General features: G+C 40.9%; 3 protein-coding genes across 3 annotated transcripts in view; all 3 read right to left on the bottom strand.

Annotated features, from left to right (window-relative positions):
• Positions 1 to 609: 609 nt before the first annotated feature.
• On the bottom strand, positions 610 to 11160 carry LOC307258077 (nucleolus and neural progenitor protein-like). Its single transcript, XM_080037480.1, has 15 exons — positions 11121 to 11160; positions 10596 to 10767; positions 8849 to 8919; positions 8676 to 8727; positions 7976 to 8190; positions 6942 to 7022; positions 5524 to 5614; positions 5198 to 5352; positions 4957 to 5045; positions 4562 to 4690; positions 4147 to 4224; positions 3696 to 3973; positions 3134 to 3192; positions 2490 to 2695; positions 610 to 2109 (listed from the first exon to the last, which is right to left on the bottom strand). The coding sequence occupies exons 1-15, from the start codon at positions 11136 to 11138 to the stop codon at positions 1782 to 1784; spliced, it is 2022 nt and encodes a 673-aa protein (XP_079893606.1). The 5' UTR covers positions 11139 to 11160; the 3' UTR covers positions 610 to 1781.
• Positions 11161 to 11545: 385 nt separating this feature from the next.
• Positions 11546 to 21441, bottom strand: poglut2 (protein O-glucosyltransferase 2). The gene is made up of 10 exons (XM_080037898.1): positions 20929 to 21441; positions 17501 to 17706; positions 17140 to 17342; positions 16286 to 16363; positions 15885 to 16057; positions 14929 to 15166; positions 14292 to 14501; positions 13032 to 13121; positions 12703 to 12807; positions 11546 to 11646 (listed from the first exon to the last, which is right to left on the bottom strand). The coding sequence occupies exons 1-10, from the start codon at positions 21120 to 21122 to the stop codon at positions 11629 to 11631; spliced, it is 1515 nt and encodes a 504-aa protein (XP_079894024.1). The 5' UTR covers positions 21123 to 21441; the 3' UTR covers positions 11546 to 11628.
• Positions 21442 to 25105: 3664 nt separating this feature from the next.
• Positions 25106 to 25791, bottom strand: part of stxbp5l (syntaxin binding protein 5L) — a gene marked incomplete at both ends in the record, with an annotated part of 139581 nt that continues 138895 nt past the window's right edge. Inside the window, 2 exons of the mRNA XM_080038200.1 lie at positions 25106 to 25147; positions 25519 to 25739. Of these exons, the coding sequence (XP_079894326.1) occupies positions 25106 to 25147; positions 25519 to 25739 (263 nt within the window). The remainder of the gene's footprint in view (positions 25148 to 25518; positions 25740 to 25791) is intronic.

Raw genomic sequence — 25791 nt, 5'->3', positions numbered from 1 at the left:
GATGTATTAACTTTGATAATTATAATAGCCTACTACATCATTGTGTAAAGGGATGGCTGGCCCTCTCTCTATTTAATGTGCAATAGACACTGTGTTTTATTTAATTATATGGCCCTAACTGGTCTTGTTTGCGCTGACATGACCTCATTGTTGTATTTGAATATGGACCCTTATCGAACTCGCTCCAATGATTGATTACATTGCACATGTCCCCTGTTTTTATTAATTTGGACAATCTGGGTCTTCTCATTTTACACCAATTTGCATTAATCTGCAGGACAATCTAATCTAAATCTCACCCCATTTCTATCATAGGGGCAATTCATTTTTTCATCTAATCTTATTTCTGAGCTGAAAGCCCAGCTAATCATCACTAAAACACACATGAAGATAGCCTGGAAATCCAAAGCTGCTGCAGGCAAATTGAAATTTGCTCAACCTACATTGTTCTAGATGTGGGTCTGGATTTCCGGGCTAACATGAAGCAGCTGCAGAGAAGGTTTTCTGGTGCAGGCTCATTACTTTTTATTGAGGATTGTACAGAAATATGTTCTTCAGAAATTTGAGCAAATTGGGTCAGTGGGCTCTTCCAAGCTCTGGATAGATGCTTTAAAAAGGTAATGTTGTATGGATAGGTGTAAATGAATTTATCCATACATGCAATATATTCTTAATTTAAACTGTTTTACAATCCCCTCTCTAATCCACCACTTGGAGCTAGAAATACTTCAAGTTATGTAACATGGATTTATTTTACCATCAATATACCAAAACAATATTTCATGTGTCATTGTACTGATTTGATTTAGTTGTGCAATTAAACATTTTTAATGTTATAGTGTAGGGCTGTTTTCAGAGGGTGGAACAATATGTGCACTTAATAGCTGTAATTATGGAATTTTACTTTTGCTAAAGCTACAGAGTGCAGAAGAAAATCTAGTTCATCAAATTTAAATTGTTAAGCAGTTCCTCCCTCATTTAAAACATTCATAAATTATTTAAATACCTATTCAGATAAGACTTGTGTATTTCTTAGACCAGTTTGTCTTTGGACCAGTACTAAGAACACAAATACTGTAAGCAACCTAAATGTATACCGACTGTGTTATACTAAACAGCATCTGGAAGGATGTCATTTTTTTAATGACATTGTTCAAAACATGTGAGGACAGTAAAGAAAACATTACAATCCATATAATATGGAAAATAAACTTCATACTTTGTCTTAATCCGAATATTTCAAGCACATTCGTAGATTTTTTTTGCCCTCATTTGTCGTATCGACACGATTCAAACATTTCAATTAAAAAGACGGCTATGAAAGTATAACCGTGCCACAATCACTCAATGTCTTTGTCATTCATATTCTTCGTGAATTGCCCTCTCAATTACATTCATTACTATTCAGTCAGGAATGCATCAAACTAGATTTCAAACTACTTTTGAAAACGGCTTAAAATTGCATAAAAAATTAAACTGCCGTTTAAAATCCCATATTCTAGTATCAAGAAAAAAAAGAACAACATCATGCCACTGTTACATTTCCTCACCTTGAGCGTCCCAATAGCCACCTTTCTGCTGTAGAAGTTACTTCACACGAGCAAAATATATTTTTCTGATGCCTAAGGATCTTAAGTTAATACATCCTGGCTGTCTGAGGTCAGTAAAACAAGGCTTTTAAGTTTGGAGTCAAAAACAGTGGTACACTGTGCCACATTCTGCTGCTGTTTACAACACTAACTCTAACTTCTCCAGAACAGAGGAAAACCACTTCCAAAGTGTCACAAACCTATAGAGGAAAATATGTCATCTATTTCGTCATGGCTGTGACAGTCAGCGGCCTGAGATGTCGCCGTGTGTGTAGACGTGTTGCTTTGCTCGTCTTCCGACAGGCCAGACACTGACAACTCAGTCATCCTTGTCTTCCTATGTGTCTTCAGCGTCCTCAGTGCTAAAACCTTAAAGTGGTTCCTGAGTTTGTGGAAACAAGTTCTCCGGCGAGCGTTCCTCCTGAATGAAGCAGTAGAACGGCAGGTTCTTGGCACAGACCCTTGAGGAGATGAAGCCCAGCAAGCTTCCTGTCTGAAGGTCTCCAACTTCCTCTGGATACTGTGGACCAGGACAAAGTATATAGATAAGCGCATTTAGTGTTAGTAGCAACTTTAGTATGTAGTTTTCCCCTAAATATTTGACTCATACGGGCCACTTCATTAGGATAACTGCCATAAGCCATAAGTCTACCTTTGAGATGCTTGATACTAAGCTGCATCATATTCACAGTTGGTTTTAATAATCCTCCATCAAGTACAGTTCCGAACCGCCTTTAACTGTCACCTAATTTTTTAATTTCATTTAGACATTTCTGACAAAATTAACAAACTGTACATTAAAAGCCTTGCCGCTGGAGACTAAGTTAAGTGTTACTGCTGTTATCGTACACGGTAGTGGCCACTGAGTGAATCATTCTGACAGCACAAAGTTGTTCTCACTTGTAACCCGCTGCCTCTACGCATTTCATCCTTTGGCACTTCAAAAGCAGAAAGGTTAAAAGGCGTTTTTCCTTTTTCAGCTTCTGCGATTTGCACCATTGGATCATTTCTTCTAGATGGGTTGCCATGTCTGTGAAAGTGGAGGCCTCTCTCACTTGCTTCTTGAACTTTGGTTTCTTGCGTGTTTCCTTTGGCACGGGTTTGGCCTGCAGTACCAAGAAGTATGGAATCATTAGACAGGACGATTAAGTGACAATTAAGCAATTGAAAGTGGAGTCTGTGATTCTGGAAAACGCTTGTTGTCAAAATCAGTGAATTTCTCCCCACTATCTGCTACCTGTCCGTACTGCGTGTGGGCTGGAAAAAATGTGGTGTTATTACACTCTCTGTAAACTGTTATATGTAAATAAAGGGTATGTAAACAAAAAGGGGCCCCCCGTAGCTAGCAACATGCATGTTTACAGAGCCTAGGCTGTGTATTAATACCAGCCTTTTTTTCAGCGCGCACACACACACACACACACACACAGAGTATTTACAGGTAGTGGACCGTGGGGTGATATTCACAGATTTGGACAACAAGCATTCTCCAGAATTTCTGTCTCCACTTTCAAAAGGCCTGTTGAAAAAGTGTGCTCTCATACCTCTGTAAAGTTCCTGAAAATGCTGAGGAAAGGTTTCATGTCAGCATCATTAACTGTACCTGAAACAACAGAAAAAAACATCAACACTAGTTAAGTCAATACAGTTGTAACATGGTGCACTCTGTATGGTAAGTGAGCAGCACTGGGTTGAAACCGCTTCACTTTAAAGCTGGGGTGGAGGATTTGGGGAGAAAATGGCAGTTGGGATAGAGATTGGAATCCAAATACCTCAACCGTTCCACTTGTTCTCTTTGGTCCCTTCCAGACACGTTCTACATCAACAAAGTCGTGCCAAAGTGAATGGACAGTCCCAACAGCCAATAAGAACAGAGAATCGGAGCCTCGCTCTGATTTGTCAAAGTGTACAGCTCATGTTTATTTTGACCAATCAGAAATCACATGAGTTTAACTCAACTCATCTTGTGAAAATCACATGAGGCTGAATAACAGATTATTTTATGAGCTACCACTAGCTGAATAAGTCAACCAAAGAGGTTGAGTTTGAGTGCAAAGGGAGAAAACTTCCTGGCATTAAATATGGAACCTCGAAAAAGCTCCACACCTCTTTCAACAGCAGTACCAAGGTCTTGTTTAACCTTCCCTCTCTGTCCTTGGTTTTTGACTTTAACAGAAGAAATCTTCCTCTGCTGCTGTGAACTGTGTGCTGACGGTCTGCTCAGTAACACTGCATCAGAGGGACCCAGGAGCTCAGCCACGTCTGCAGGCAGGGAGAAGTCTGTGAGGAAGGGCATGGGCTGGGCCAGGGCTACCTCTCTGAGGAAATTCAAAAGCTGCTCATACAGAGCAGACAGACAGACCAGGACACCACGGAACATCACCCTGGTGGTGCACAAACGCAAGTTTATTAAGGCCGTGGAAACACAACTCAAAGCATTTCAAATTTGGATTTTTCTAAATAATAATTTTTGCAATTCGGAAGATTTCAAAATGTCTGCATCGTTTTGTATTTCTTATTAGCCTGTTTATACGCAACAAAGAGTAAGAGCACTCACCATAGACGACTGAGCATGCTGGTTATCACCACGTTCAAGATGACATACTCCTCCCATTTCATCTGCCGCTTTGACAGTCTGAAGAAGACATCTTATTAAGGGAAAATCCATGACATCAAGTAGGCACACACAGGGTGCGTTCCAATACCTTCACTTCCATGCTATTTATTATGGTACAAAAAAATTTAGGTAGATATATAAGCAAAATGGTTATGTTCAAGCCAAGGCACAATGTTATGACGAAATATACAAGTAACCGTATGTCCCATATCTTTGCATACTGCATGCAAACTACATACTTTTTTATGGGCAGCTGCAGTACAGTAAAAAGGAAGAGTATGTAATTTGGTAAGCAATTTGGTAAGCAAAAATAAATACAAATAAATAAATCAGTGCCACCTCTGTAAAAGGATACAAGAAGGCTCTGCTGCAGCGATTCAATGTGCAGCTCATCAGCTGGGCCGCCCCCAGCACCTTGAGACAGAGCCACTCCAGCTTGGGCTGACTGGGGACATCACACTCGCCAGCCATGAGGCTCAGTCCTCTGAACACACACAAGCATTACACGTTTACAAACGATTACAGCCATCCTCATTAAACTACATGCATCACAGCTCCATTGTGAGCATTTTAAAGAATAGCAAGTACACTACCATGGTTAAACTGATATGATGTGCATGCCATTTAGGTCAGCTGTCACATGATACAACATGTGTCACAAAGGGTAAAGCCTATGTTTGATCCATTCTGGCCTGTGTGTTCCTAAACAGCTGGCCAAAACACAGTGAACCAGCTAACTATCCTGCCTACCTTTGAATTCTATTGGGACACAGTTCAGTCAGCTCCTGAAGGGCACTGTCGAGCTTCATGCTCTTTAGCCTGTTTATGCATTGTTCAACCTGGATAGGAGAAGACAGGGAAGTCACACATAGCTCGGTTAGTGAGTGAGTTATTTCGCTTTGTTAAAGAGCTCAATAACGGACTAAAACAGATAAACCACCATGCATCTTGTAGTAAGTCAATGTGGATGTTGTGTGTATTTTGTGCTCACCTGCTGTAAACCTTTGTAGGTCTTGTTGCCTCTAAAGCTGTTGTTGAGGACGTACAACAGCTCATAGAGAACTCGGATCTCAGTTTGAAGAATCTCACTCCCAAGGATTTTAAGCACCTTCTCGTTTTCCCCCAGCAGGGTTTTAACAATTAGATCTGCGTAAGAACGACAAATGTACAATGCACTCAACAGCAAGTACCATATCAACACTGCTGAGGGGTAGATCCATGCCTTCCCACGTGTACAAACGAGCGGCATTAGCCAAAGACTTAACACAAAACGTAACAAATTCGAAATATTGAATTAGTATCCGATCAATACCGTACCTGTAGTTGGTCTGAAACGTACACGGACACAAGAAACGGCACTTGGAAACGGGACGCTAACTCTGTTCCACGGCTCCCCAGCCATGCTTTCCTCCTGCAAGAAAACAAGAAGCACGCGGAAGTCAGCCAGCCAATTGTAACGGGGTAAATAGAAACGTCAGAGATCGCCTTAAAGGCACAGTCAACTAATTGGCCTGTTCGCCTGTCTCCAGTAAGCCCTGGGATTGAATTAAGCAAACATTGTTAGATGTTTGCAGTCGGAATTGTTTGGAAATAAAATTAATGTTGTAGCCAATATTTTCAATTATAGGCCTACCGTAAAAATATAATTAAAAATGGGAGTAAATCTGTGTAGTACATTTAAATGTATGATCCCAGAAGACAATCATTTGTAAATATGTGCAACAAAATAAGCTATTATTTTAAATGCAAAATTAGGACTAAATCATATAGCTCATCATGTCACAACAATCGTTCATTTTGTGATGTGTGAATAAGCTTTATCAGGAACAAAACTGGATTTTGGGCCATAAAATATGCGCCCAGCCTCCAGCTGTTGGTCAAACCTATCCAATTGGACCCACACGCAATAACAGACACAATGTAGATCTTATCCATGAGAACCAAATCAACTAAGTAATATGTAGTAGTTTCTCATGATAGTGCCGTGAATCAATAAACCTACCATTTTCCGATGGCATTGTTAAAAATAATAAAAAATGGGTTTAGAAAAGTACAGAAGCACATACCTAACCACCTAAAATGATGTACAGTTAACAATGAGGTTTTAGTCTTGGCTGTGTTTGGCACAAGTCAACTACCACCTGGATGTGAACTGTGGCTAGGATTCTGAACTGGCAAGAGCTTTGCTACCTGGCGGCCCACCAAATGGCTGCATGCCTCAGACAACAGAGGTCATGTGCCCTTCCCATGTTCCATGCTTAGCGCTGTACCCAGGTTGGAAGAAGTCAGTATGGTCAACATGGAAGTCACCGCCAGAACTGACAGATACATAATTGATGCTGGACCAAAGGAGATCCCACATAACGCAACAGACATTATTGAGTTTGGTCATACTTCTTTACAGGGTTACTGCTCTAAGGGAGGATGTGCCAGCTGACTAAGATCTCTCATTTACATAAAGTAAAGTTGCTCGCCATGATCTTGCGGTGATGAAAAAATAAACGGAACATAGAATTGAACAGAATAATTGCTACATTTAGATTAAATTCTGATAAAAAAAGACATACCTACTTGACCACTTGTGTAAAAATACTTTTCCTTTATTTAGCGACAAGAACATGACAAAACAAAGACAAAAGAAAAACAAAAAAGTTCTATTCTCCCCGCTTACTCATCCAAGTGAGGACTTGTAAGTTCACTTCATCCATCACGGAATCCTCCGTCCTTCCCTTCACTGTCAGTCCATGGCTGCCTCCTTTCAGCCAGAAAACCTCAATTGTAGCTTTCATTTCCTTGACCACCCCATCAAAAAGGACCTGAGAAAAGAATTAAAAAAAAATAGATGTAGCAAAATCACAGCTGTGGCAAGTCAGGTCATTAAAACTAAAAATGGAATGGAATAAAGTAAAATACAGCACATGTAACAGCAGACTATCATCACCTGAAGACCTGACTTCACTGCCCAAACAAGGTTACTGAAGGAAATATACATTAAAGGTGGAGTCAGCGATTCTGGAGCATTCTTGTCAAAATCACTCTGTCTAAATCAGTTATTATTTCCAAATGATCGCTACCTGTCCGTAATGTGCGTGAGCTGAAAACATATCTGTTGTTTTACGTAGTCTAGGCTCTATGAACGGACATAATGCGGGTTATGTTGGGCCCCCTTTGTTTACATACCAGTTTAGAGAGCCTAGGCTGTGTGTATTAACACCAGGTTTTTTTTCCAACGCACACACAGTACGGACAGGTAGTGGAATTGTGACAGCTCCTGATTGCTGATCATCTCCACCCATGCTGGCTGCTCTCCTGAGCTATAAAAGCTGCAGGAGTCAGCCACTTGATCTCCCTCCCTTGATGTATGGTTTGGTTTGGTTGGTATTGGTTTGTTTTAGTTAGTGCTGCTTTACACACCCCATACACTCTTCACTCACACAGACACCGCACTCACTACTGATTACTGACATTCACGCTCTCTTTATTAGGTTACTTTACATTTGGTTAAACTAACTTTCTTGTGTGGTCTCCTCTTTTGTCCTTCCCTAGAGCCGGGATGTGACAGAATCGTGAGGAGAATCACTGATTTTGACAGAAAAGTGATTTGACAACAAGCTTTCTCCAGAATCGCCGACTCCACCTTTTTAAAAGGCATATAGGGGCAAACTGTATAAAAGACATGTGACTTACAAATCATGAGTGTGATGAATAATGACATGTGTAATTGAATGAGTATAAACCCCCTACAGACACACCAAAGGGGAATGCTCACCTTGTCACACATGTTGTCCTCAGTGCCCGACACAAACAGCACGGGCATGTGTTGAGGTAAGCCTCTGAGATCTTTACTGCGCTGCCGGTGGGCGTCTGTCTGACCTGGGGGGTGCAGGGGGAAAGACAGACAGACGACACCCTGCACTGCATCCTCTGATTCAAGGCTCAGCTGCAGGGCTAGAGCTGCAGCAGCACGACATCCCATTGACCTGCCTGTGGAGACGGGTCACACAGATACTCAGTGAGTGCTGTATTCATAATGTTGGTGTGTTTTCTTAAAGCAATAGTGCGTGACTTTCTCATATAAATAAATGTTTGTTGCATTCAAGCCATCGCCAGGCGAGGTGACACACCGTTGATCAAGCCTATCAGCTTCACAAAACTCACTCTCGCATTTCTCAGAGTGTCACAGCCTGGAGGGCAGAAATATCGAAAAGAAGTGCGAAATGTTTCAAATGTTGATCCTACTGCTAAGAAAAAAAACTGGATGTGCAGCAGAAAAACATCCATGCGTGATCACAGAAGGCTAAGCTCATGTAGATGCACCGACAGTGTTGTTGTAATTACTCAATAACTCATAGGGGGCAACTGTAACATAGGTTACGCACTATAACTTTACCAAATTGCTGTATTGTTTCAGACATGGTGTAGGTCTGTTTACTCATGTTGTGGCCAGTAAGCATAATATTGCTACTTACCTCCAACGAATATGTGCTTTATGACAAACTTTTGTAGAGATTTCAAGTAGTCCTAGAGAAAACACAGCATCATATTAATTCGGAATCTTCTATAGTAGCACTAGCACATAAATAATATGGTATGGTGAATAAAAGGTCTTACTGCCGTTTCTTGAATGGATGAAGAAGCTTACCCACACAGCATGGTAAGCCTTCACTCTATAGCCCAAGTTTAAAGCTTTGCACGTGAAACCATACCTGCAAACTCGTCGCTTTTCGGCGAAAATCGCCGTTTAGAATCAAAATATATGACCCACGTGAATCGTATAGATCCGAAGAGTTTTTGTTTTTGGGAGGGGGGGGGGGGGGGGGGTAGCGGCAGCTGCCAGAGAAGTCAGCCAGCGCTTCCCAGACTGGACTGTGTGGGCGAGTTACCGTAGTGTGAGACAAGGGAATATCGTTATTTTGGCAATAAAACATCTTTGGTAGACGTCATGAGTATTGTCCAATCAGCGTTAAGATCGGGCACAAGCATCACTGCTGCCGCTGTGTGTTCAGACTTTAGAATTGGCTAAAAGTCTCAATCACAACCCTTTTGATAATAGAAAATTAGAGGCTTTGATTAAACACTGTCAATGCTTCAGAGGTTAATGTAACAGCCTACTGAAACAGAAACTATACGGAGGGACGCAGCTCACTGTAGCCTACAGTCCCTTTATTTAGTCGCGCTGTCTGTTTGCCGACATGGCTCTCTGTTAGACTCGAGACATAGAAAAAGATCGCGGAAGCCGTTCCCGTAGACAAAGTTAACGGGCAGGATATCCCCGACTGATTTCATCCATCAAACCACAGAGTTTTTTCTGAGCGGCGTCTCACTCGCTCACTGGGTCTCCCGGGTCCCGGTGATTTTCACCGTCACAGCGATCGACTCGCTGCTTTGCTGGGGCGGAGACTTTGTGTGAAGGTGATTTAACATCACGGTCGTAGACGAATGTTATAACTTTATGCTGCATAGTTTGCACTGCACTGTTGACCCACACAGGACTCTTAAGTGAAGCTGACAGTTTAATGAGCGCACATTGCAGAAATGAAGTGTCTGCAGTGCGCTCACAATCGGAGCCGACCGACAGCCCTCCCGCCCCCCCCAATTTATTTTTATTTTTATTTTTTAGTTTGTGTGTTTGATATTAACATCATATTATTATATCATACAAAAATAATAATACAATGTTTTGATCTAGATAGCCTAGTTAATAGCCCAATAATTTAATCAGTTCATCTGGGAGGTAATCCAAGTTTAACTGATCACGTCACGTTCACGTCCAGTGTGTATCGAGTTTATTTAAAAACATTTGGAAATGGGGCTCAGATGCCCATGCACTGTATAACCTATTTCAGCCTCATCTGTGGAAAAAAAGATAGCTGGACAACAGAGTTCTTCTGCTTCATTCCTCTCACTGCATTTAAATGCATTCATTATATTACAGAGAAATATGTCCCATAAAAGAAAAAGAGCACCAAGCCCAACCCAGAGGACCCTGCATAATATTTTATTTTAAATTAACATTTTAATGGAAAATCCAAGAAGCTTCTAATTCATCCGACCCAGTGTCTCCAAATTATTTGTTCACACAAAATTCCTCAGATTTAGCCTCTTAATTTCCCTCTCAAAGTGCACCAGATTCATGCATTTCACTTTAAAAAGTTTAAAAAAAATCTCCCGGGGGGGCATACCCCCGGACCCCCCTAGGAGGGTCAGGATCTCAGCTGGCTATTATTTTCACCCAGCTGGACATTGGAGGCAATAGTGGAGAACTCTGGTTGTGTGAATGATATTTAACAATAGCCAATCGTTTGGACAGCGAAAAACACCCGACCCCCCTAGAAGGGACGGGTGTTTGTCACCTTTTTCACCTCCTATGAGTTTGCAGGTCTGGAAACGGAGACATAGGAAGCCGCCTGCAGCCAAGGCACGCGCCAGAGACACCAAATGTCTGAAGTTCATGTCTCCACCAGCCCCGTGTGTGAGAATCACCGCTGTGTGGACATCTGACGCAGGGAAACACAAGGCAGCATCCAGGTGCTTCGTCCCGAATGGCACCTTCACTGTTTCCTGCGAGTCAACGAGCAGGGATTAACTGTAACCGTAGACAAAATGACTGTGGATAGGCTACTGAATGGAAAAAAAAAAAGTTAACTGATTTTGAATAAAAGACCTACAGCTCTGTAACAATATAATATAAGCAACATTTTGCCACCTTTGACGCAATTTAAGCTCAGTTTATTCATGAGTAGGCTACAAATTATGTAGGCTAGCCGCTAAAAGCTAAGCAAAGTTTTTATTATAGACTACCAAGCTAGATGCATATTTTAAAAGCCATGGGTTTTAGGTGATTCACATCACTCTTTCGTTTGTTATCTTCTCAGAAAGTCAAATTTTGCCGTTGCTTCTACTTTCATATTTACCTCTTCAAACTTGTCCATGACAACCGGGCTTCCTCAGTTCCTCTCTGAAATCACAACAGTGCAACCGGACCACAAGTGGCCTCTACCGATCAGGAGTGCTCATTACAGCTTCATTAATCTTATAATAATACGTCCATGGAATGAAACCCAACTGATCAAAAATGCAGCCTTGTTCACGGGCCCTTCAGCAGGGCAGATATGCTTTATGACAATGCAGCTTGAACATAGAGATCCTGTATGCTTCAATAGACCTCATGTGATGGCACAGGTTGATTGGAAACTCCATAACCCTCTTGTTCAACAGCACTTTGGCTACATAAAGGTTTTGCGTGGATGCTTTACAGTAGGCTTGTGTAAAATATAGATGTAGGAAAAAATCACTTTCATATAACAAAAAGACACATTTTTATTAAAAAATGTAGATAATGTGATATTCATACAATCAGTTCACACTTTGGCAGTATATATAAGATATGAAGGAATGCTCTGTTGCAGGACGACAGGTCAATCAAAGCTCATCTTTTGCCTGGAAAACAAACAGAAAAAATAAGATTAGGAATTAAGATCAGTGTGTGCCAAAATATATATTAATTTGTAAAAACCCAAGTAGGCTATTTAGACTAGGCTATAACAGACTGACATAAAAACTCACTTTGGACATTAATGGAAAAGAGGTCAAATAGAAAAAGGTATTGGACTTTTTAGATTACAGTTGGTTGTAATCATATTGTAGTCTCCCACATATACTACATTTTATATTTTTACTTTGCATTACTCTTGTAAGGTGTAGTGGCACATTACATACACCAGAGGGAGCCACACTCCATACAGAGTGGCTCTATTGAGTGGAGTCTCTCTCTCTAGGCTGTGAGTAATACAAACTATTTTGCTTATACCAGTAGTTTATTTGAATTTTTAATGAAAAGTTAAACCCAACAATGTATTTGCCATAGTTATTACATTATTCAGTTTTTATTTTGTGCTACAAGTTTGCATTTCTGGAAGTCTGGCGTCCACATGATGTTTTCAATCAGGGCCATGCCCACAAAATGTACTGTCCAAACAATTAGCATATCTATCAAAGAGCAGATATCTGAAAAAAAAAAATCCACTTCTTCATAGAAGACATTTGGATGTGTCAGAGCAGGAAAAGCCCAGGTTTAAATAATATATTACAGATGTCTGAATCCTGGTAATTTAATGATGTTTCTGGGATATTGTAGCAGAACAGAGCTGCTGCTAATGTTATTAGTTATACCCGTTTCAAACTGCAGCACTGACATCAGTGAAAAAGCCATATATTTATTATTTTCTAATTTGCCACATACGTTTTAAACAGCTTTAATGGACATTCTTTAGACACCTGGGTACTGGTGGTGTCTGTTAATCACATTGAATAGTGTACACACTATATAGTGATAGGCAAAGTGAATCTTCGAACAATGCCAACTTGTGATTGAGGAAAGAATAACCAAACTGCAAGACACAAAGCAAGTCGGCTCTTGACTCAGTCAAATTGGTGTCATCCATGTTACTGCTGTGAAGCGGTGGGCTGAGGTGAGGTGACACCATTATGTCTTACCTTCATCTTGTGGCAGGAGCATGGGAACATCTCATCACTGGGCTGCTCTACAAGCTCCATGCCTTCACGGACCTTGGGCTCTGTGACCTGGAGTTTGGCATACTCCTGAAAGCAGAAGACTGAACTTTACAGAGAGAACTGTGACAGGCAGAGGGAGGCACATCGTGACACCAAGAAATGCAATTAGAACAAGTTTCTGCATGACGGGAAACCATCCTATCTACCCAGAGTCACATAATAAGGCCGTAATGGTGATGCTACTATTTTTAGTACCTCAAGCTTTTCCATTGTATTAACCTATATAACTCTGAGACAGTATAAAATGTTACCTGGAAAAGTTTGTGGTAGTAACAAAATATTATGTCTCCCGTAAGCTGATTGCGGGCAAACTGCTGCCCCGCCATAGCAATTTTCTTCACCTAAAAGGACATTAAAAGAAATATTGCAACCTGGTTATTTGTGGGTATACAGCATATATATATATATATATATACACACACACACACACACACACTCACCGGCCACTTTATTAGGTACACCTGTTCAATGGCTTATAAAAACAAAAAGCCAATCAGCCAATCACATGGCAGAAATGAAATGCATTTATGCATTTAGACGTGGTCAACACAATGTACTGAAGTCAAATCGAGCATCAGAATGGGGAAGAAAGGGGGTTTTGGTGACTTTGAACATGGCATGGTTGATGATGCACGGCAGGATGGATCCATACTTTCATGTTGTTTACGCCAAATTCTGAACCTGCCATCTGAATGTCGCAACTGAAATCGAGACTCATCAGACCAGGCATGATTTTTCAATCTTCTATTGTCCAATATTGGTGATCCTGTGAGAATTGTAGCCTCATTTTCCTGTTTTTAGCTGACAGGAGTGGCACCCGGTCTTCTGTTGCTGTAGCCCATCTGCTTCAAGGTTGGTCGTGTTTCGCGTTCAGAGATGGTATTCTGCATACCCTGGTTGTAACGAGTGGTTATTTGAGTTACTGTTGCCTTTCTATCATCTCGAACCAGTATGCCCATCCTCCACTGACCTCTGACTTCAACAAGGCATTTTACGTCCACACAAATGCCGCTCACTGAATATTCTTTTCTTTTCTGGACCATTCTCTGTAAAACCTAGAGATGGTTTATAGTGAAAGTCCCAGTAGATCAGCAGTTTTTGAAATACTCATACCAGCCCTTCTAGCACCCTCAACTTTGCCATGTTCAAAGTCACTTAAAACCCCTTTCTTCCCCATTCTGTTGCTCGGTTTCAACGTCAATAAGTTGTCCCATCCAGATCTACTTACCTAAATGCATTGAATTGCTGACATGTGATTGGCTGATTAGTTATATGTGTTAACAAGAAAATGAACCGCTGTACCTAATAAAGTGGCCGGTGAGAGAGTGTGTGTGTGTGTATATATATATATATATATATATATATATATATATATATATATATATATATATATATTAATCACAGCAACACAGATGAGAAGACTGACAAAATTAGACAAAATAATCAACTGAACAGCATTACAACACATGTACAACTCAACAGCCACGCTTCAGCAGCATCATCATCATCACCTCTTCGTCATGGTTACGAGCCCAAAGGATCTTTTCCAGCAGGTCCCCGAGGTCGGCCCTGATGGGGATATAGTGCTTCCACGGCTCAAGCTCGTTGTAGAAATGCTCGTAGTAGCCAGAGTCCTGCTTTAAGACCACGCTGTCTCCTGCCAACAGGTAAGGCAGTCGATACGCTGCCACCGTGCCGTCAATATTTATTTGGTATTTGTACTGTTGGTGGACATGTAAAAGTTACAATTTGGTCAAGTTATGGTTAATGTGTTTGCCAGTTTAAACATCTAACAAACACAAAGCTACACCACATCCTGTCGGAGTTGTCTTTTTGGGAACCAATATAAAAAGGTAGCATACATTAGGTCCAGTGTTTACTGGCCCTTGATTATTGGTCTGGTCCATCATAGATGAAGAAAAAGATGTGGGTTTTTACTTTCTTCAGCAGACACTAGTCTTTCGTGTAGGCAATCTGGGCACCCTCAACTTGTCTGAGCTTGTTAAGTCAAAATGCCTTCCGCTGGTTGTAAAACAATTAGCTAAAGGCTGAAAGGTGTTAATTATAACAGTCTGGCAGTTCTATCATCTTCTTACATTTACATCATTTTTTTCAAATGACATTACAGCTACGCTGGAGTACTCTCACCTTGAAAAAGTCAAAAAAGGAGACATGTTTGACCAGCGGGCCATAGAGGCTCTCATCATGTTTGAAGAAGAAGAAGTTGGTGAAAGCAGCATCTATCATGTCGGGGTGAGCCCTGGAGAGCTTGACCAGCTCCAGACGTTCCTGTCGACTGTCCCGGCCCCTCCAGAACGCTGTGGCATTCTTCTCAGTCCAGGACGGCCCTGTGTTGGCCTGCACCGACATCATGTCCAGACTCACTCTGTTCATTGGATGGACAATATGTTGTCCAAGATATTAATCTGGGAAAATGCTGGTCTAATTTACATTGATAACATGCAGAAACATAAAGTAGACATTGAGACAGTAACTAGAACCTCAGTCATGCATACATAAATCCCTCACCTTATTATTCTACCCAAGTAAAGGACCGGCGTCATATTTTCTGCTTCGCCTCAGTACCTGTGAGTTATTTTTACCTTTCTATACCGGATGACTGTTGCAGTAAATTAAATACAGTTTTGGCATGCAGGTATCGGCAGCTACAGATGACATCGGATACGACCTGGTGAGCCAGTATCTCTCATTACAAGTCGAGAATTTCTGCAGGGCAAACCGTCAGTGAGCAAGTGATATTGGCTAGGAATACTTTTTTTTGCTTGCACACACCAAGTGGCTGTCATTTACTGCATACAAATACACGAAGCAACACTGAGGAAATAATGAGCATCTCGACGCAGGTTTATTTCGGTAGCATTCTTCCGCCTGCACAGTGAAAATGTCGTGGTGCGGTGATATGACATCCTGCTAATACAGCACGGTAAATGTCGGCCTCCACCAAGAAGCAATGTACAAACCTTTCAAAGCCACCACGCCTTCAGTGTGCCTTTAGTTATTTTGAGTGTGTATACAACAGTTCACAAATCTTTTTTAAGCTTAATCTAAACTTGCACATTTATACTATGGATATTGAGCCTCACCTGCCCATGCTCTCAAGGACAGACTCAGTCAGGTCATAGGTGGGCATGACAATATCTCTGGTACTGTTTGAGCCGCACCAGGAAAAGATGGGATGAAGCTTGTCACTAGATTTCCTCTTCTCCAGCGGCCAGTCTCCCAGGTTAACAAAAAACTCTATATCGGGGAGCTGAAACTGAATTTCAAAAAACAACACAGAAGAGTGGGAAAATGTGAGTATGCTCTTTGATAATTAAAAGGGATCGTAAATGAAGAAACACTGCTCCATACTCATGCTCTCAAATTCATGAAAATGTTGTACATCTTTGAATTATCTGAAATCCTTCTAAAGCATCCGAACCTCTCAATGAAAGCAACATAAATACACAGCGTGTCTATTATAAAATGAAGACGAAGAGCTTACTTTTCTGGTGAGAGACAGCAAGATGGCATCCATAAAGATTCTGAAACCTACATGCTCTCCAAACGTTTGCACGTAGACCTAAGGAGAATAAAAACATGAGAGGAAGAGTTCAGGGAATTAGGTATTATGCTTAACTGCAAACTCTTTACGTTGATTAAGACCATGTGATATGTTTGAAAGCCCTAAAGGCTCATGAGTGGCCCTGCATTGGGTTTGTAATTTCAGCCTTGTATTTCTGTCAAGCGTCATTTTACAATTAAATAAAGAGAGAGAGAGAGAGAGAAAGCCAGATGAAGAATTCGGTCAATTATACTTTACATTTCCAATCTTAATTTTTTGGAACTAGGTTTTATAGTTTTCGCACTGAACTAATTTTGTAAGTGGACACTCAACCTGCCTCAAAGCAGAACATAAGAAATATATTGCGGCTGTAAATCACTGACGACTGGACATTTACAGGTTGTTCCCAGGTATTGATAGCACTATAACAATAGGGCTTTAGACGTGTCCCTATCCTGGGAACCTGGATTGATGTCCGCAGTGGTATTTTGAGAAGATTGCACCCTTGAACACCTGGTTGCTGATGGGCTGTTCTTCCATGTGTGACACATAGCTCCAGGCTCTTCTGAACAACTTAGCATTATTATGACATGACCTTAAGTACTATTCAGCCTAGAAGAATACTAACCCTCATCACCACACTACACTTTGGTTATGGTGAAGATACTTCACTGTATTCTGACTTTCTTTTTTTAGCTGGGGCATAAATGCATATTTAATATCTTTAATATGGTGTTTTGAAATTGATTGTGCATGTTGTTGCATATATTTTCTTTTTTTAAAGGGTGAGGTACCTTATTGTCTTTAACGGTGTAGTGGCAGAGGCTTTGTCTCTGTCCAAAGCGCTGTGGGATCTCCTGTGCATTGCGATCTGGATCGATACTAGTGTAGTGGGCCAGGTCCCTTTCTATCTGGGTGAAGGAGCTAGGACAGTGCATGTGGGCCTCCCACACAGAACTGGGCTGGGGACAGTCACAGCCCTCATGGTAGTTTGGTCCTGAAGGGGCGAAAACAAATACACATCATCCATTAAGATCCTTCTCTTTCACCTGCCATAACAAAAATATTCCAGTATAGTCAGCTTACTGTAGCCAGAAAAAGAAAAATATTCAATCATAAACAACATATTTGTAGGCAGTGTACATTGTGTTCTACCTTTAAGAACGAATGGCGACCCGGCTACGTGCTTGCCCTTGAGCATAACGTGGATGGTCAGGTCGGTGTATGTGGCGTACATTCTGTAGCGAACCAGGAAGGAGCCATCCTGTCGATCCAGGACCTGGATCCAAATCCTGGTGAACTGCTCCACCGGAGACGAGATCTTCACCTCAAAGGTCTTCTCACCCGGGGATGTTGTCAAACTGTGGGAGAGAATACCACCAATGTTATTCCGTTAAAGAGGGAACGCAGCCGTAAAAACACTAAAATGCAACAGTAGTATTACCACCACACTGACCAAAGCGGTGAAAATGTATCATTTTTGTGTACAAAAAAAGCCATAATGAATGACGATGGACGAATGTGGTTAGTTTGAAGAGTGTGATATCATTTTCCTACCTTCCGAACTAGACCAATTTTAACTGTTGGCAATTAATGGGTGAGTGCCTAGTTTTTTTTTATGGAATATGCCATAACAATTAAAAGGATATTTTACTTAATACCTTCTGACTACAGTGTAATTAAATATAACATGTTGTGCCTCAAAAACAGGAAGTCTATTGTTGCTAACTTGCTAATATTATTTCATGGCTTCTATGTGTTGGCGAGTTGTGTCTCTCTTGTGTACCATCAGACAAAAGAAAACATGTTGTTTTCTGTTGTGGGTTTAGACTATAAATGGATGTGAGGAAACAATATCCACCTTGGGACCCACAACGAGTGAAAGTGACACCCACTGACTGACACCAATAGAGCGGGGTTACTTCATTGGGCCCATGGGATTTCTTTTATTTTCTTCTTTTTGATGTAAGGGTTCATTGGAGGAGCTTGGCTAGCTCTTTCTCCCTAGGGCGCAAACTTTCATGTCTTCTACTCTGTAGGCCTGTATTGAATGGTTTAATATTTCAACTATGTCCTTTCTTTGTAGACATAAGCCTACAGTCCATGTGCAGATAGAAATACAGTAACATTGTCCTATTGACTCAATAACAATTAAAACTGCGAGCAGTGATGACCGGGCCCTCGCACCTCCGTGCTGGATGCCGTCCTGGCCGGCATCGGCGCTCCGGGCGACCGCGTGAGAGAACAGTCGCAGTCTCCTCCTCTTCGGAGCACGTGGCACAGTAATACCTGTCACCGGAAGTGTGGAAGTTGCCGCGACGCGCTTGATACGGATGCGAGGAAGTCCTCAGGCCTGGGCTCTTACCAGGCAGGTGAAGTTTGGAGCACATGGGACAGTGCAGAGCGAAATTACAGCGACTTCCTGTTTCGTGGCGATGACGCCGAGAAACTATGAAGGCCATGGAGCCGATAGAACCGGATTCCCGTGTTATCGTTGTCTCTGGACCTCCCTGAGCAGCTTTGAGGTTGATTTGATCAAGTGTGTAGGACTTGGAGGTAAATAACTAACATGCAATATTTACTTTGCCCAGCAGGTGGCGCTCTCACTTTTTCTTAATATTATTGTGTGGGCTTACTCAGGCCTTGGATCTCATTAAGCATATCAAATGTTGAGAAGATCAGACTGAGTATAGTGGAGTTACAGCTACTTCCTGTTTACTGGCGAAGACGACAAGCTACGGCGAAGGCGTTTTGACAGGTGGCACTCTCACTTTCTATGAATTTTAGTGTTCGGGCTTCCTCAGGCCTTGGGTCTCATTAACCATAACACATTTGGAGAAGATGAGAGAGTATGGTGGAGTTAGGCCAACTTCCTGTTTTTTTGGCGAATATTTCAAATTAAAAGACTTCCTGTTGATTTTGGGGCGGGGCTTCAAGAGGCTTTTTTGTTTGTCCTGGGATTTTACATTGCTATATGAAATATTGTGCATCTAGGTGTAACAAAGCCTGAGCTATGATCAATTAAAGGGTTCATGAGGTTAGTTTTTGATGTTTTTTGGCGAATGACGCGCCGGTGCTGCAAGACGGTGGTTCCGATTAAAACGAGCTTTCGGGTATATCATCTCCCATGTCGTAGGACATACCCTATCATATTTTTTTTGCACAAAAAGTTGTTATGTGTGCACTTTAGAGTTATGACATATGACGGAATTTTGGAGAATATCGGCCTCCATCTCGTCATAGTTATTCGGAATCAAACACATTTTTTAGGTATATCTTCCATGTCTGATGAGTGTCCCTAGAGTTTTCGTTTTGCTAAATATGTTCCTGCTAGGAGTTATTAATTTTTGAACATTGTGATGATTTTCGAGTCAGAAATTCACATATTTCAAATTAAAAGACTTCCTGTTGATTTTGGGGCGGGGCTTCAAGAGGCTTTTTTGTGGGGCCTGCAAAGATACATTTGGGGTTTAAATTTGGTGCAGCTAGGTATAACACAGCCTAAGTTATGATGAATTAAAGTTTCATGAGGTTCGTTATTTATGATGTTTACGTCAACTTTGACCCCCATTAGCTCCCTGGTACTATTGTGATTTTGAAATCTTTTCGCAATTTAACATCGGGCAAGTGTCTTGAGTATTTGAGAAGTGGTTCGACATTCCTGGTGTAAAAACTCTGGGACGAGTTTGTCGATATGTGAAAATCTGTAATATGGCGATTTTAGGCACTGAATCCAAAATGGCCGACTTCCTGTTGATTTTGGCCCTGGACATAACATTGGCATTTATGTGCGCCTTGGGCCATTACATGTTGTCCTAAAATTTCAGGCTTCTAGCCCAATTTTTGAGCATGTATTTCCTGAAAAACTGTTTGTGGCCATAGGGGGCGCCGTTTTTGAGATTAAATCCTGAACCACTGATACATTGCAATTTATTGCAGGTCTGATGGGTACGCTATTATTTACTATCTATGTGGGTACGAAAAGTTTTTCAAATTTTGCATGACGGGAAGGGGGTCAAAAGTGCCAAAAATTACTAGAAATAATAAAGAAGAATAAGAATCCTGGCGGTTTCAATAGGGCTTCGCACCGATCGGTGCTCGGGCCCTAATTAAAGGGGGTTATGTTATTACACACGTATCATAGGCCTATCACCTATGCCAATTTGCAACTAGGACGGACGTGTTTTTGGTTTTTAACCAAGAAATTACGTTGGAAAAAGTGAGGGCTTGTGTTACATTTGAGTGCATACATTTTTTTATGGGAAAACCAGACATCTAGTCTTTCAAGCCTCACAGAATGAATCAGAAACCTTTGTATCTCGTTTAAGACCTCACTTGTTTTGGCTCTAGCAAAACTACGTTTTCACACAAATAAAACGAGTTACAGGAGTATTTGAATTAATATGAATATACATAACTTATTTCTGCTCAAACTGACCTGGCTGCACCAACTCGTAAACTCAAAAGTAGGATGCTACGTGAAGCACTTGAAAGCAGCACTACTTGCCAATACAATGTTACAAGTTGTTGCGAATGGAAAAAGCCCCGTTCTCCCACAGAGTAGAAGGCCCAGTGTTACTTACTTTCTCCCCGAGCTGTCCACCGCCTGTATGTAGAAAAACCGAGCAGGGAGGACAATTTTCGCCTCGAGTCCGGGTCCCCATATCAAGGTTTTGGTGGCACTGGGTAGCGAGCCCGCCTGCACCCCCGGGACTTCATGTCTGAACACATTCAGACAGGAGAGCAGCAGCGAGCACAAAAATAGCCGCAGAGACATTACTGGCGTTGACTGTCCTATAACGTTAGCCGTCTCTCTTGTCCCTAAAGAGGCTCACTGCCCAAACGTGCCATTGCTGGTTTAAAAATGTCCACACATCAAGAGTATGAGAGGAAGTCTGTAACGTTAGGTAGCGTTTTAATGTGAGTTTGTTCCGTTTCCATTTGGAGCAACAGTTCAGCGGTTGCATAACAATGGGCTAATATGTGGTTTACACGCACACAATGTTATTGTTTTAATAATAACATATTTCCACAAATAAAAAGGTTACCGTGAGCTACTTTCTGTATCCTCGTGCAGTTTAGTAAACTATGCAAGATGAACATTTAACAAGGGTGGGATAAGAACGCTCGATGTGCGAGCTGATTGGTCATGACTCCACCGACTCCGGTTTTGATTGGCTGAAGGGCAATCGACTGCTGATCTGATCTGAATCTGATTGTTCAGAAATGCGGAAGTGTAATACCCGGTTTACACCGTCGGCATGATGCTGAGGGGAGGGGATCTTTCTTTATATGTCCATGGAGGGGATCGTGGTGGGGAAAGGTCTATCTATATGGGGAAGGTCCATGGGATGGAATTGCAAATGTGGCTCTTTGTATAGGTTTATCAGTGATATATAAGGCTATTGGAAACATGACAACGTATGAAGTGACTTTCTAAAGAAATATTGCACATAATCCAAAACAGTCCTGCTCTTACTGGTAGAAATGTCTCATTTCCTTTACTTCATTTAAAATGAACAATATCACACTCTCAAAAATAGATAATTCATTAAAGGCATATACTAGGTAATTCTGGAGAATATTTGTTAACACATACATTTTTGTCAAAATGAGTGAATATCTCCTTGCAATCTGCTACCTGTACCTAGCCAATGTGCGCACTGAAAAAAAGGGGTTAATACCATAGGTTAATAGAGCCTATGCTCTGTAAACTGGTATGTAAATAAAGGGAATGTAGACAAAGTGGACCCGCTTTGTCTAAAATGTCCTCGGCCGAAATTATCAGCAGTTTGGATTAATCCAAAATGATTTCTGAGATTTTGGTAGAATTTTGATACATGCTATGATTTATGAGAAATAATGATTCAGTAATATAGTAGCCTACTATATCTGTGATAATTGATAAATGCATTTTTGTTGTGGCGAAACAAAATACACTTGCACTTTATACAAGCAAATGGGCCAATGAAACAGAGCTCTCAACTGTGTACATCAATCAATGTTTATTTCAGTTTTCTGTTGCATCAACATATTTTTCAGTTCTTTTTTGTCAAGTCATTTCTATTACACTATTATTATATCAATAAGAACAAAAAGTGGTAGAATCCATTTAAATAAGACAAACTTTGCTGCCATCATTGAGAAAACCAGAGAAATGCTTTTTCAGGATACTACAGTGAAGAACTACAGTGTTCCAGTGATTTAGACAGAGCCAGAATACCAGATACAGTGCCAGCAGTAACAGGTACAACATATACAGAGAAAATATCCCAAAGTCCCAGGGATGTCTTTATCTTTTGTCGCTTTTTGTTTCACACCTTCTCCCATAATTGAACTGTACAATTAATATAAAAATCAAAACATACTAACAAAACACCCTGTCAGAAGTCAGATTTTTTTGTTGAAATTGTTTTATTATGTTTTTTATTTTTGTGTGTTTTCTCTGCCACTGAAAGAACTGCACTGAACACAATCCAATTGACGGTACAGAGATAGGATTTTTTTTTTTTACATGTTTAAGACACCTCATGGAATCAAATCATGTGTGATTCCTAAAAATTCACTTAGCATTTGCTTTCGGATTTTCAGTTGACTTGAATTTGGTGAAAACAAATGGGTTTGAAGGCCATTTAAAGCCTAAAGAATGCCCTGACAGGAAGCAGGCACAAATGTCTAGCAATGCAGATAGATGCACTTGTGTTCACTTGTTATTTTTTTGTGTATGTGTCGCTGTGCATATTTTTATGTGGGAGTGACGTAAATATGCTCAAGGCGCAATGCTTCATCTGTGTTAATGCTCATGTGCATAAAGGCCTGATGTGTGAGAGATGGATATCAATAATCCTGTTTGGTTTTTCAGATCAATTCAAAATACAGACAAATACACAAGTACAAAATATCCTCCTCAGTTAATGCTGTATGCCCGTGTCATGTGGCTACCCATTGACATGTACAACACAATCACAATATGATACACAACCAGGTATCATGAAACATTTGTTGTTTTTAACATACAAGAGCCTTCAGTTGAGAGGCCATTACCATCAAATATAGGACTGCGACAAGAGAATATCATAGTCATCTAGAACAATATTAAACAAAATAAAACAAAAACATATTTTGCCTTCAGCTGAAATCGTCGCAAAATGTTTTACACGTGTACATTTTTCATCACCAACTCACATCGGAACATCACTGAAAGAAATACTGTCACATCTCCTGAACCATTCACTGATGGACAACCCACAAGGGAGTCAGTGGTCGTCTTAACGGAGGCGTTTCCATCTCCTCTTTGTACCCACGTCACAAAGACAGCGACAACCATCCAAAGTATCGTTTTGTGATTATGACGACGCAGAAACCACAACTTTTAAAAGGCTGAGGTGGAGAGAGATGGGAGGGTGTCATTCATTTTTTAATTGCTTTGGTAGAGAAACCAAAGGAATTGTTTAACATTTGTGGCACTCTTTGTCTCTCTCTCTCTCTATCTCTCTCTCTCTGTCAAACACACACACACAACCTCATGGCTCACTTGTACAACTGACAAAAGGCAGCTAAAGACTCAAATGGTGAACCAGTGACAACTGAAAAAATCAACAATCGTATAATATCTTTCCTTTTATAAAGAAAAGTGACTTATTTGATTTTGATAAATGCCCTCTATGGCCAACTCAAAGTAACAAAGTACTATGTCCTCTCTGTTCAGATCAAACAGGAAACAATTGATGACTACCACATATTAGCTCTTTGTTGTTAGTGTACAAGTGGATTCACTCATCTTGTTTTTATGGCACGAGAATAGCATATAGGTTCATACTAGTAAATGCACAGTGTGCAGAATACATTTCGTCTCACACCAATCTGTTCTTTCCTTTTATACAACTGTAGTTGGGGACTGAGATGTTCCTCATCATCTTTTAATGCTTTTGTAAGTAGCAGCAGCAGCCAAAAAGTGAAAGCAAACTAGTGTGAGTAGACTGTGCAGAGGTAAGTGTGAATACTACTGATTTGTGTTTGCACGGTGCAGCCCAGAGTAATTGGTAAGAACATAGCATTATACTAAGTGTGTAGAGAAAGCTAAATATGTGTTCTCTGTATTGTGGAAAGTAATGTATACTGAGACTGAGGAATGAATCAAAATTAAAAAGGAAAAAATAGGGAAGGAAACACAAGTTTTGGCGTAATAGCAATGCAGGTATACATTTCCCTTTTTATATATAGAATTTTGTCAATATTTCAAAAAATATAAAGTTTTCCATAGTCTTTGTTGTTGGCTTACATCATTAAATAAAACTTTTTTTATTTTTGTATCTCCTGTTAAAGTAGCATGCTGCATTTTAATATGGCAGTTGGATATTTTTTTAATAGTCATCCATTTTTGTTTCATGCATTTCTTGTTGGTTTCTTAACTTTTGAGTATCTATACAGTGAGGTCCAGAAAATCCAACCACACACACACACACACACACACACACACACACACACACACACACACTCATGCAAGCACACACACACGCATTCACACACTGTGAGAGTCGGATATTTCCAGTTCCATCTACAGTCATCTTAATTCCACCGTTCTCTTTCTGTCCACATCACAACGTGTTAAGACAAGAACTAGCCCGTCGACGTCCTTCAACATTGTGACAGCTCCGTACACATAGCCAGTCACTATTGAGTCTCTCCTCTGTTTGCGCCCTGTTCCCGGCATAAACTTCCCAGCAGTCCAAGGTGCGGCCTTAGCCCACTGTCCTACAATTAGAACTGGTACCACTTCTTGTCCTTGCACTTTAGCATCAGCTGTGAAGACAAAAGGTCACATACTGTTGATGTCGAGGCATAGCAAGTCATCACTGCTTCACAGAGCCGATTTCTTTGGAATAACAGCACATTTTTAAAAAGGGTGAAGCTGTAGTGTTTTTGAAAAAATAAACAGACGACATCACGGTGAAAATTGAACTGAATTTTCACATAATTACTTACTTCATATGAGGCAATAATGTAACTTAAAAGAAACACATTCTGTAATATATTTCCAAAGCTAACATCAGCTAAAAATAATTCATGTTTTTATTAAACATTTAAAACAAAAAACAAAAAAATCAACTTCCATTATAAAAGACTTTAGTGACTTAACATTTTTCTTGTGATTTTTGAACACTTGTTTTTACCTCGTGAGCGTGTTTGGAGAAGGTTTCGGCGCTGGTCATCATCAGGACGGTTCGGTCCTCCAGTTCGCCCAGCCTTTCCCCTCTCTCGTCCAGAGCGATGCGAGCCCGCGCCAGGTCTCCCACCACTCCGCTGGCTGCCACCTTCATGCCCTCCATCCCCGCCTGCCCGGGGATGTGCTGGGCCAGACCGCGGGAAGCCTTGCCAGCTGATGCCTCGCCAACTGTCCACAACATCGGGTTGAAAGAGGAAAGGATGGGAGGAATATAGAGATA

This window comes from Ammodytes marinus, assembly GCF_949987685.1.
Source record: "Ammodytes marinus genome assembly, chromosome: 12".
NCBI classification, from domain to species: domain Eukaryota; kingdom Metazoa; phylum Chordata; class Actinopteri; order Uranoscopiformes; family Ammodytidae; genus Ammodytes; species Ammodytes marinus.
Note: the sequence above shows the minus strand (reverse complement) of the source record. Positions and strands in the feature narration are given on the sequence as shown.

Coding starts and splice junctions, on each gene's coding strand:
- poglut2 (XM_080037898.1), bottom strand. CDS start 21,122: ATGTCTCTGCGGCTATTTTTGTGCTCGCTGCTGCTCTCCTGTCTGAAT. Junction 17,707..20,928: donor GTGGACAGCTCGGGGAGAAA/GTAAGTAACACT, acceptor TCTCTCCCACAG/TTTGACAACATCCCCGGGTG. Junction 13,122..14,291: donor CTCGTAACCATGACGAAGAG/GTGATGATGATG, acceptor ATGTCCTTTTAG/GTGAAGAAAATTGCTATGGC.
- LOC307258077 (XM_080037480.1), bottom strand. Junction 5,046..5,197: donor CCTACAAAGGTTTACAGCAG/GTGAGCACAAAA, acceptor TCTCCTATCCAG/GTTGAACAATGCATAAACAG. Junction 2,696..3,133: donor TTTTCAGGAACTTTACAGAG/GTATGAGAGCAC, acceptor TTGGTACTGCAG/GCCAAACCCGTGCCAAAGGA.